Here is a 13,323-nt window from a genome sequence, read left to right as displayed (position 1 = left end):
TATTTAGCGATTGGCAATGCATGTCTTTCCAAAGGTAGATACTTTGATAGTAGTATTCTTTCAATTAACTACAATAATTGTTCTATTTTCAGGCGGATCAATGGCATTCTCATTTGTTTAAAAGGGCTAAAGGCAGAGGAAAATTAGCTTCAACATGTTGATTTGATTAATTAAATCAAATTATAACCCTGCAAAATAATTAAATAGGCTGAAGACAGACGGAACATAGTACACCATTAAAAGGGTATCATTAGCAACAAATACAGAACACGTGTAGGGACATTTATTCCTACATTTCCACGCTGACATATCACACACTCACACATGCCAGTTCCTATGTCCTTCACTCTCTCCATCTTACTCACATAGAAACAAACTCATCACCTGCAAACATGACAGAAAATGTAAGCTCAAGGATGGACACCCCAACCAACATTTCCTTGGTGGGACCAGGGGACCCCATATCCCAGTCTCTGGAGTACAAGACTGTGGCAGTTTTTCTGGTTCTGCTAGTCTGTGGACTTGGCATTGTGGGTAATATCATGGTGGTTCTGGTGGTTCTCACCACGAGACACATGCGTACGCCCACTAACTGCTACCTGGTCAGCCTGGCCATAGCGGACCTGACCGTGCTGGTGGCCGCTGGTCTGCCCAATGTGTCAGACAGCCTGACGGGTACCTGGGTGTTTGGGCATGCTGGCTGCCTTGGCATCACCTACCTCCAGTACCTTGGCATCAATGTGTCGTCCTGCTCTATCACAGCCTTTACTGTGGAGAGGTGAGTGATGCCTCAACTACCGTAACCCCTTTATACCTCATCAACCAAAGCCATAAACAAAAACTATTTGGAATAATTTGCTGTATAAATGTCTTTGGAGAACAACAAGCAAAAGTGTCTGTTGTTTGTGCTTCTCCATTTCCAGGTACATTGCTATCTGCCACCCAATGAGGGCCCAGACAGTGTGCACGGTGTCCCGGGCCAAGCGGATTATAGCAGGGGTGTGGGTGTTCACCTGTCTCTACTGCATGCTGTGGTTCTTCCTGGTGGATATCCAGGTAATGAAGAGCGGCAGCATCCAGTGTGGCTACAAGGTGTCCCGTGACCTCTACCTCCCCATATACCTCATTGACTTTGCCATCTTCTATGTGATCCCTCTGCTCCTGGCCATCGTCCTGTACGGCCTCATCGCCCGCATCCTGTACCTCAATCCACTCCCCAACCGGCCCGATGCGGGCACGGTCTCCTCTGGTGCCACCACGCTCCGCAGGAGCTGCAAGGAACCAGCAGATGGAGGGAAAGGGGGTCGTCAGGGCCGCCCGAAGAGCACGCTCTCCTCCAGGAAACAGGTGCGTGCATCACAGAGCAAGGAGCTCCCTTTATGTCCTCCTGTAATTGACATCCAATGGCTTTGGTCACAATTGACCCCAGCATAATCTTTACCCTGCTCTCTGATCTCCACGGATTAGCGCATGATACCGTCAAAGCATCATGTTCTTCCTATCACTTGGGATAAGTGGCCTGCTGTTTGCAGAGTCAACTGCACTGCCCACCTTGGTTATGACTGACCTAAGGGTGAAATAGCTGTAATGGTTTCTGGAGCTGTTGGGGTAAAAGGCTTTCTCAGAGGATCTGAGTTTGTGGTGTTGCACAATGCCAAGTGCCTTAGCTGTAGCTTTATACATGTTCTCTCAAAACTTTACAGTATTGTACATTGTGTACTCAGGTCTTATGCCTGAAAACCCAGATTCCCCTTATCCATTTAATATGAGGGTAAGCAAGGCCATATTAGTATGTAGGCTATGTATGTATGTTTTGATTTCACCCATCCTATTGTATTAATTGTTTCCAAACACATGTGTATGGTAATACCCACTTCCTTAGCAAATTCATGTAATTATTTATTTTCACATTGCCTACATAACAGAAGCATTCAAAATATGAATACCTATCTAATCACAATGTTACAAAACAGTAAGTAAACAGTGGCTTAGACCTTCAGGCTCTAGAAATTCAACCATACTGTAGAATTAAGAAAATAACTCCCGTTTATCAGTCAGCATTGGCAAAATCCTTTGCATGAGACACATTTGGCTGAGGAATATCACACAGCCAGTTAGTGCTTGCTCGGTATGGCAGCATTGTAGGCTACATGTATTGCAATGGGGAAATAAAACACAGGATTGTAAAATCATACACATAGACACACACACAAAAGTCTCGCCTCTGAAATAATGACTTCCCCAGGCTCTCCAGTGCAGTGCACCTGCTGTGGGATACAGTATCCACAATATCCTTATTATCCACAGGTCCCCAGCTATAATGATGTTTCAAGGCTGAAATGAAAACATAGACTAAAACCAGAACACTGGGTACAGCAACAGCTGTCAGTTCTGTGGCAGAAAAGTGAAGAAAATAACATACTGTATGTCATGTCAGGATGCTCAAAATGACCTTGCGTGTGTGTGTGTGCATCGGTTTTTGATTGTGGATAGATCTTAATCTCAAGTGTTCAAGGAGCTCCATTTGAGCAAAATATTTGCATAATAAGATTAGTAATTTCCATTGAAGTGTGCTTAATGCAGCAGATGATTATAGTCTCAGTTCTCCAACAGTTACTCTTTGCTCTTTTATTTATTGGACCTCTATTTGATTTGCTGATAAAAATCTGATGAAGTTCTGATGAAACTTCTGTAGCCTACAGATGTAGGATCTTAATTTGAGCCAGTTTGCTACAGCAGGAAAATAATCCTGCAGCAACAGGAAATGTGAATTCTTATGTGGATTATGATTCATGGACATTTCTGTAGAGGTTAATACATTTTTCGTAAGGGAAAATCAAGTCTGAAATTTCATAGCTGAAATTTCAAATTTCAGAAGCCTTTTTAAACCTAACCTAAGTTTTATATTTCCTGTATTCAACCTAATTGAAACCTGCTATGATCTGCAGCAGCTTTGTTTGTGATCTACAGCAGTCTGCTTTAAAACTCCCTGTGCTCGTGATGCGTTATGAAAATAATAAGATGCATATTCAAAATGTCACAGTGATCCTTAGTGTCATTATCTCGCTGTTGTATAATTAAAGCCTCCACCTCCATGGCTCTCTCCGCTTCAATTAAACGCTTCAATTTTTTTATTTCACTCAACGTTGCTGTCATCGACTGCCGTTTATCAAGGGAACCTTATCTCAAAAAGCATTTAGCTTAAAGAGGCCATGTATGATACGAGTATCAACCGCCTCTCTTTTGTGTTGCCATGATCAAACGTAGGACGACTAATAAAAGGTTTTGAATTGGTGAGAGTAAAGTGTTTAAAATTCGTACAGACAAAAAGGTGAGCAGGGGATAAAAGACAGTCTGTGCCATTGTTTGGGAGTGATAAGGCTAATCAGTGGAGTCTTACGGTGGTTCTTCATCTGTCTCACCGGGGTTCTAGAATGTCTGCCTGTGTGTTGTCGCCATGGTCACAAAGCCAGGGGCTGAGGGTCTCACTTTCTCTCTCTCTCTCTCTCTCTCTCTCTCTCTCTCTCTCTCTCTCTCTCTCTCTCTCTCTCTCTCGCTCTCGCTCTCGCTCTCGCTCTCTCTCTCTCTCTGATGATATACCCACCTCTGAAATGTGGGTCTGTTCTCCCTAAGACACTGGGGGCCCCTGTGGCCTCGTTGACATAATCCACTATGCCTGCTGTCCAAGGCCAAACACTCTCTGGTTAAGAGTGGTCACAGTGTGTCTGTTTGCTTGATACAAGGCTCTCACACAGATAAACACTGAATTGTGGAGTGCTAAAGGTAATCTCTAATGTAATGTTGAGTGCGATAAGGGAATCAGATTAATGATACTGTAATACGTCCCACAGTATTTAACTGTGCTTCCGATACCACTGAATATGACAGTTTGACACATATGTTTAAACGATTATGTATGCATGTTCATCCATTTATTGGATTTAAAAGGTTAATGGCTTAGCCCAAGTTTATTGTGACATGAGTGAACATACAGTATGCATTAGATCTCCCCTGATCTAATCTCTCCTGTTTCTCTCACAGGTCACTAAGATGCTCTCAGTGGTGGTGATCCTGTTCGCTTTACTGTGGATGCCCTACCGGACCTTGGTCCTTATTAACTCCTTCATTGCCACACCCTACCTGGACGCATGGTTTGTTCTGTTCTGTCGGATCTGTATGTATGCCAACAGCGCCATCAACCCCGTAGTGTACAACCTGATGTCTCAGAAGTTCCGTTCAGCGTTCCGCGGGCTCTACAGATGCCAGAGCCAGGAGGCCCACCACCGCACCCTCTCCATGATCCAGAGCGGCTACAGCATGGCCAGGGACCCACGCACCCCACAGCAGACCAGCAACGGGACCAAACAGGGGGCCAGGAGAGTGACCTGCACTGACACAGTGACAGAGTGGCAGAGCAAAGACACCTCCCCAGCCAAAGAGAAGAAGGATCTGGATCACCTGAAGGAAGATAGGAAAGACACAAGCTGTGGTGAGATCAAATCAACACCTCAACAAACTGAGATCATGTCCACGTCTAGGCAAAATGAGATCAAATCTACACTTGGGCTGAATGAGATCAAATCCACACCTGGGCAAAATGAGATCAAATCCACACCTGGGCAGAATGAGATCAAGTCCACACCTGGGCAAAATGAGATCAAGTCCACACCTGGGCAAAATGAGATCCAGTCCACACCTGGGCAAAATGAGATCCAGTCCACACCTGGGCCAACTGAGATGACTGAGGCAGGAATGAATCACACAGTGCTGTAGATAAAACAAGCCTGTTTTCACATGAGGAAGTGAGTATTAGTCATTCACCAATTCAAGCAAATTTTGGTAACATATCAAGCCCTTGATGGGTATTGCAGGATGCATTGGTGGGTATTGATGGGTATTGCAGGATGCATTTGCATCCATTACCCTTGAATAAGCACTATCACCTATTGTAGAATGAAACTATTCTGGCCAATAATACTATATACATTTAGGATTCTGGATTTTTGGCTGTTGCATAGTCACAAAAAGCATCATCAACACGTGACGGAGTGGTATGGACCACTTCCAGGGATCACTGCAGGTCTCCTTTGCTCTTGTTAGTGCATTTCATTAGGTACACTTCTGTTGCTAAGCTCAGAGGGAAAGAGGAATAACATGCTGTTCAGAGAGAGCGAGAGAGAGAGAGCACTGGCTGCCTCTAAGGGATGCCACAAATACATTTTTAGAAGTGCTTTTAGGTATGATGCTGCTTACAGAGATCTTCTCATCATTCAGTTTCAAAGCCCTAAAAATCAGATGTGAAATAGCAATGATCTGTCCTCCCTGCAGTCCAGGGACAACACTGTAAAGCACTGCCATTTGTTCTGCATAAAAGCCCCGGCTCAGAGCACAGGACATGTTACTATAGTTGTATCTCCACTTTGCCAAGAGATACATGTTAATGTTCTGGGCCACATGTAAGAAAGTTGGAAGGACTGGCGTAACCGTGGTTTGGAGACCCATTCATTTGTGGCTGAATGGTATTCAACGAATGCAAACAGAGTACACAGGTTAAATGCCCATAGATGTTTAATGTTTGGGTTAATATCTGGATAAACAGCAGTCGTAAATGATCCCTTAACAATGTTTGGGGAAGTGGGAATATTAGGATGCTGGCCTTCAAAGTGGTTCAGCCGACCCAGCCCTGCGAAAATGAGTTCAAGTTGTTGCATTATTGAAAGAGTTGCTCATCCGCTATCTACACATCCACACCTCATTATGAGTCATGGTCCCAGCCCAACCTAGGCTGAGTCTCTTTCAAATCACACATCCTGAATTAAAGTGGAATGTGTGCAAATTCTTTATCCTGTAATGAGAATACCACTCTAGTTTCAGTCATTTCTAGTGGGTAGCCATCAAGACATGTATAGATGAGTAAGGTCTGCAGCATTTTAATAGATAGTTTCAGTGCCACAGATTTAGTCATCATCCAGTTCATGTCATACACGTATAGGTTCCACGGCTATTCTACAGTATGTGATCTCCAATCCCAGTGGTCGGCAGACTATTACGTTTTATTACACAAATATGAACACATTTCAAATCTCTAATAATATTTTTTTTTTTGAGAAATAAGTGCATCATATTGAGACTCTGGTGGACCCTTTGATACGAATAGAAATGCCTTTTAACACTATCCAACAATTTCATTCCTGAATGTCTTTCCAAAAGTATGTTTTGTTCAGTCGTTCAGTCACTGTCACTTGGTCTCTTTTCAATGCTTTTTTCAAAGTCTTGGTTCTCCCTCTCTGTCTTCCCAGTTTACCTTGTCTTTTATTCATGCCATCTAAAACCTGTGCCTCAAAGAAAAGCACTGAACATTTCTTCCTACATCATTGAGATGGGTTGAGAATACATCTGTCATTTTGCCAAAAAACTGTTGAAACATAATTAATGTTTTGCTTTGTATTTGAAAAGCAGAACATCATTCTGTTTGTAAAGGATAATTACAACATTCTCAAACGTAACTGCCAAAGCAACAAATGTGGCATAACAAAACACTCTTTATCTAGTTGTTTACACAGTGTATGGATTTGCTGATAGGATTTTGTAGTGCTATTTGGACGCTGGAAAGCGTGTATATTTTTTGGACTGTTTTTTTTTGTTGTCATTATTGGGAGCTAGAAAGCCACTTTGATATTGTGTCATCAGTGTGTTGTAATCTCAATCTTAGAATTGTATTTGATATGCTAAACTGGTGTTTGTAATGATAAATAAGCTATGTACTGGTGTGTGGTGTACAGTATATGCACGCGCAATAAGTACAGTGTTGTGTTTACAATTTTGCCAAAACATAATAAATTCATCCAAAACATGTTTGTCAGCTATTTCGTTATTCTTTGCCTTTGTTTCTTCATGAGCATCTTGCAGGAAAATCAGCATGGAACGCACAATGGAGATGTTTCTAATGGAATAGATGTTTTTTGCACTGCAATGGTTCTAAAATGTACTTTACAGCAATGAGTCGGAAAATGATTTATTTTCGCCTAAGTGATTAAGTTAATTGGTTAATTCAGTGTTTTGTTTACATTTTATATACTGTATATATATATTTTTGAAACATTATATTAAAATATGGCTTTAAGGTTCTTTTAAATAAGAAGTTGAGTTGCAGAAGAGGATTTGGTTGAGTTGCAGCATTCTCTTTGTAAAATTACAGATACTCCAGATGTGTTGCAAGTAACACATTACATGTTCAAATTACACCCACTCTTTTCTTAGAATCATTTCAAGGACGCCTATATGGCTCAAAAGTATATTTTATTTTCTGGTATTGCAACAATAAACAAATCTAACTGTGGAATCTAACTCAGGTAGGCAGATGGTTGCTAAGGTTACATACAGTTTCTGTGCTCAGAATAGAGGGCTGGAGAGCCACCTGATAAGATGCTGTGGGGAATGGGTCTCTCATCAGGTGCAGGTATCAGTATTCTTTGTCAAAAAATAAAGTGTCATCACCCAGAGGATTCTGACGGCCTTTGAAAATGACAATATGCAAATATCAGAGTGTACTGTAGACCTTTGACCTAGAACAGATGTTTAAGAAGTATTTAGTTCCTCTGAGTAGGTGGCAACAACACTTCATCATCAGATCCGTCCTATTCCAGACTTCTCTTTGTTCATACCTTTGTCTCTACTGTTTTGATGTCTCTGATTAAATGGAATGAATGTCCTAAACTTTTCTAGAGGTGTAACGGCTGTCGTAGTCGTTCTCCTCCTCAGACGAGGAGGAGCATGGATCGGACCAAGATGCGGATTGGTAAGTATTCATTATTTAATGGAAAAACAACAAACACTACAAAATACAAAAACCAACAAACGTGACTAACCCGAAACAGTCCTGTGTGGCCCAAACACTGACACAGGAACAAACACCCACAAAACACAAGTGAAACCCTGGCTGCCTTAGTATGATTCTCAATCAGGGACAACGATTGACAGCTGTCTCTGATTGAGAATCATACCAGGCCGAACACAAAATCCCAACATAGAAAATCAAACCTAGACCAACCCACCCAACTCACGCCCTGACCAACTAAAACAAATACATGACAAAGGAAAACAGGTCAGGAACGTGACAAGAGGGGTAGAACTTTGACAGAAAAAAGTGAAGTATAGAATCTAAATATGAGAGATACTGTTGAGCCCCCAAAGGATTACTTTTTTTTCATATGGAAATTTTCACTGTCAATTAAACTGCAAAATCTAAACGTTCCTAACCACTCCAATCAAAAAGTTTGTGATTGAAGAAGGAGAGCGGGTGATACGACTGTATTCACACACAGTCCTTTATCCTGGTTTAAAATGTTCCACCTTTTAATAATTCATTTTTAAAAAGCATCTCAATTAATTATGTACTTTTTGTCCCCCTTTCCTCAAATTCTGAAATGTTATTATGCGATTACTTTAGTGTCACAGAGGGGGCAAGCAACTGTTCACATGATCCAAACCTGGCCAGATCAGGAGAGGTCATTGTTTCTGTCCACAGACCTGAATGGCGTTAAGTGTCTGGGGGTGTGTGTTGTGAGGCACCTGACAGCACCCAGGTACAAAGCCTCATTCAGGCCAGATGTAGTGACAACAGGTTCATCAGAACCTCAGCACCTGCCATGGAGACTGTGTTGTTGTCTGTCAGCCCTCCTCCAGTCCTCAGCCTCTATCTATCTAGTCCTTTATGCTGCTTTGTTTGGTGTTTGATGAGTGTCAAACGATATTAGGAAATACCAGACAGAGGCAAGAAGGAGGGAGGGAGGGAGCAAGGAAGGCAGGGAGGAAGAAAGGGAGGTTGGGAGGGAAAAATTGAGGGGAAGTTAGACATAAGTGAGAAACACTCCACTTCAATCTGCCTCACTTCTGGGTAGTTCCACGAAATGAGTTCCTTTTGCGTCGCTGATATTTTAAGTAGCAATTGTGCACCAACATTGAATTTTAAAAGCCTATTACATATATATACAAAAAAAGTGCACTTTAATATAGACCACATGGAGATTTCAATCAGATTTTTTATATGAATAAAGACTTGCTTTAGTGACAAAATTCCACATTTTGACATGTCCCTCCATGCACCTTATGTGACTTCTAGGAAGATTTGAACCCCAACATTTCTCCAAGTTTTCACCATCATTGTAAAGCCCTAGCAATGACAAAGTCATTTCTGAAGATTATTGTATATTTATTGTGATGAGTGAATTATCTGTCTGTCCCTAATTTTAAGGGCAAGCCTCCCACCAGGCACAGACGTCAATTCAACATCTATTCCATGTTGGTTTAATGTAATTTCATTGAAATTATGTGGTAAAAACATTGATTGAACAGTGTGTGCCCAGTGGGCTGTTACATAAACTGAACTCTTGTTTTAATATGATGAAACTATTCCTTTTTAAATATTTATTTTTTAAGGAACATTTAACATCTTATAGTCAAATCATTGTGCTCTTTATGACCGAATGCTACAACTAAGTGAAAAAAACACTTCTCAAAAGGCACTGAATTGTTGGACTCTTCTGTTCATTGAATTGGATATTGTGTGCAGTCCAGAGCCCACCCAAGGCTGCCTGCTAGTTTTTAGCTCCATGTAATTACTTCATCCAGGCTGCTGCTCTCACCGAGTCAATTCAATTAGGTATGCTCTGCTGGGACAGCTCAGTTGCCCATCCCGGCTGTCACTCACTCCCCTGAGCAGCAGAGAGCAGAGAGAGCCCTCCATGCCTGCTGGAGCCCTAGGAACAGCTAGCTGGTCATGTGGGCACCAGGCCCTCAGAGAGAGAGAAGCCATACCTGGCCCTGAGAGGTGCACCTGCCTCGCCTGGCCTCACCTGGCATTGCCTGAGCTTCATTCACTCAACTCACATATTCCTACTCCCACTCCAGGTGAGAGGCCACAACAGTCACAGCCAGCAAGATGATGCATCACACCGACATTAACAAAGACCTACAGTACAGGGAAAGGCATAGTTTTGTTTTAGAGAAAATATTTTCTCCCCAACACCATTGGGAATTTTAAAACAAACATCACATACTGTTCTCTATGTAGATGGGCACAAGAAATACAAACAGTGGAACGACTCCAATAGAAAACCTGAGTGGTTCTATAACATATGGCAAAATGACATCTGCAGCTTGTGAGATGAGTCTGGGGTTAAATCTTGATATCACAAGGGTAATATTGTCGTTTGACAGGTGCGCTATATTGAGCTAGTCAATCTTGAATAATTCAACAAAGACATCCAACTGTGCTGTGTTATCTTTAGATTCCAGTGGGGGATGTAGCTACTGTCTCACATGTAGAGCTGTAATAAGACACAACCAATGGTTGCTCCCAAGAAAGAGTCTTACTCATTGTATTATCATTCATGAGAACATTTTGGTCCCGTGAGATAGGACTTGTACACTATCAACATCCTGACCAACAAATACAGAACCTGTGCTCACCATTTACAATTTCCCAAATTACAGGACATTGTTATAGTATACATGTCCTGTAGCCTAGCCTCAGACTTCAGGCTTCTCACGTAAAGTCAACAAGACAGGATTTGGAAGGATGATCATGCAAGACTACCTGTACCTAGCCTCTTCATTAGTCCTAAACATGCCAGTAAAAGCTCTTGAAGAGCTCCTTTCCTGTCACAGCCTTGGTTCACTTTTATGTAATATTGATATAAAATTCACTGTAGTGCTGAGCGATTAGTGCTTTTTTAGATTGGTTCAGTTTTGGTTCGATTATTTTTTCACGGTTTTGGATTTCGGTTTCAATGCACTATGCGTTGTGTGGCTTGAGTGCTGTAACACAGAATTAAGCAATTAATAAAAATCCCATGATGGTAGTGACTGCCCTTGACTGCTTATCACTTTGTCATGATGGTGTATTGGAGGGGAAGTCAAGTGCAGGAGAGCAGATTATAATGAACAGGCGCACTTCTAATATATTTCCAAAAAACGAGAGCACCACATGAATCAAACGCACTCCAAAAACAGAACATTAAAGTAGAGCACGTAAACTAACACCACTTAACATGAAAACAATTACACACAAAACATGATGGGAAACAGAGGGTTAAATACAAGTATCTTAATTGGGGAAATGAAAACCAGGTGTGTATGGAAACAAAACACGACAAATGGATATACAAAAAATGTAGAGGCAATGGCTAGAAAGCCGGTGAAAATCACGCAGCAGTTCAGGATCCAAAACATCTGCAACCGGTACCCAGCATCTCTCCTCCGGACCGTACCCCTCCCACTCCACGAGATACTGAAGGCCCCTCGCCCGATGCCTCGAATCCAGGATGGAACGAACGATGTACGCCGGGGCCCCCTCAATGTCCAAAGGGGGCGGAGGGACCTCCCGCACCTCAGATTCCTGGAGCGGACCAGCCACCACCGGCCTGAGGAGAGACACATGGAATGAGGGGTTAATACAATAATCAGAGGGAAGCTGTAATCTATAACATACCTCGTTCACCCTCCTCGGGACTTTAAATGGCCCCACAAACCGCGGACCCAGCTTCCGGCAGGGCAGGCAGGAGGGGCAGGTTACGGGTCGAGAGGCAGACCCGGTCCCCCGGTGCGAACACCGGAGTCTCACTGCGGTGACGGTCCGCGCTGACTTTCTGGCGACGCACGGCTCGCTGGAGATGGACACGGGTGGCCTCCCATGTCTCCTCCGCGCGCCTAAACCAGTCGTCCACCGCAGGAGTCTCGGACTGACCCTGATGCCACGGTGCCAGAACCGGCTGGTACCCCAATACGCACTGAAAGGGGGAGAGGTTAGTTGAGGAGTGGCGAAGCGAGTTCTGTGCCATCTCGGCCCAGTGCACAAACGCTGCTGACTCCCCCGGCCGTTCCTGGCAATAGAACCGCAGAAACCTGCCCTGGGAACCTGGTCTGTAAGACAGGGTAAACACAAAACGAGTAAAGAACATGGCCCACCTTGCCTGACGAGAATTCAGTCTCCTTGCTGCCCGGATGTACTCCAAGTTGCGGTGGTCAGTCCAGATGAGAAAAGGGTGTTTAGCCCCCTCAAGCCAATGTCTCCACACTTTCAACGCCTTAACCACAGCCAACAACTCCCTTGCCCCCCACATCATAGTTATTCTCCGCTGGGCTGAGATTCTTCGAGAAGAAAGCACAGGGGCGGAGTTTCGGTGGCGTGCCCGAGCGCTGTGAGAGCACGGCTCCTATCCCAGCCTCGGACGCGTCCACCTCCACTATGAATTCCAAAGAGGGATCCGGATGGGCCAGCACTGGAGCCGAAGTAAACAGAGCTCTTAGTTTCCCAAAAGCCCTGACCGCCTCAGCCGACCACCGCAACCTTACAGGAGCCCCCTTCAGCAGTGAGGTAATGGGCGCAGCAACCTGGCCAAAACCCCGGATAAAACTCCGGTAGTACTTGGCAAACCCTAAAAATCGCTGCACCTCCTTTACCGTGGTGGGAGTCGGCCAATTACTCACGGCTGCAATGCGGTCACTCTCCATCTCCACCCCTGATGTGGAAATGCGATACCCTAGGAAGGAGACGACCTGCTGAAAGAACAGGCATTTCTCAGCCTTGATGTACAGGTCATGCTCCAACAGTCGTCCAAGTATCTTGCGCACCAAGGACACATGCTCGGCACGTGTAGCGGAGTAAATCAGAATGTCATCGATATACACCACTACACCCTGCCCGTGCAGGTCCCTGAAAATCTTGTCTACAAAGGATTGGAAAACTGATGGAGCATTCATCAACCCGTACGGCATGACTAGGTACTCATAATGTCCTGTGGTGGTACTGAACGCTGTCTTCCACTCGTCTCCCTCCCGGATACGCACCAGGTTAAACGCACTCCTGAGATCCAGTTTCGTGAAGAAGCGCGCCCCATGCATTGACTCAATCGCCGTGGCGATAAGAGGTAGCGGGTAACTATATTTCACCGTGATTTGATTGAGACCTCTATAGTCAATGCACGGGCGTAAACCTCCATCCTTCTTCACAAAAAAGAAACTTGAGGAGGCGGGTGAAGTAGAGGGCCGAATGTACCCCTGACGCAGGGATTCAGAGACATATGTATCCATAGCCACTGTCTCCGCTTGCAACAGGGGACACGTGACTCCTGGGAAGCGCAGCGTCTGCCAGGAGATTTATCGCACAATCCCCCCGTCGATGAGGTGGTAATTTAGTCGCCTTCTTTTTACAGAAGGCGAGAGCCAAATCGGCATATTCTTGGGGAATGTGCACGGTGGAGACCTGGTCTGGACTTTCTACCGTGGTAGCACCAACGGCAACCCCTACACACCTCCCTGAGC

General features: G+C 44.0%; 1 protein-coding gene across 1 annotated transcript; it reads left to right on the top strand.

Moving 5' to 3' along the window:
• The first annotated feature begins 392 nt into the window (after positions 1-392).
• Positions 393-4,773, top strand: LOC120053436 (thyrotropin-releasing hormone receptor-like). Its single transcript, XM_039000560.1, has 3 exons — positions 393-778; positions 924-1,347; positions 4,042-4,773. The coding sequence occupies exons 1-3, from the start codon at positions 393-395 to the stop codon at positions 4,771-4,773; spliced, it is 1,542 nt and encodes a 513-aa protein (XP_038856488.1).
• Positions 4,774-13,323: the final 8,550 nt, after the last annotated feature.

This window comes from Salvelinus namaycush, chromosome 9 (genome assembly GCF_016432855.1).
Source record: "Salvelinus namaycush isolate Seneca chromosome 9, SaNama_1.0, whole genome shotgun sequence".
NCBI lineage: Eukaryota > Metazoa > Chordata > Actinopteri > Salmoniformes > Salmonidae > Salvelinus > Salvelinus namaycush.
Note: the sequence above shows the minus strand (reverse complement) of the source record. Positions and strands in the feature narration are given on the sequence as shown.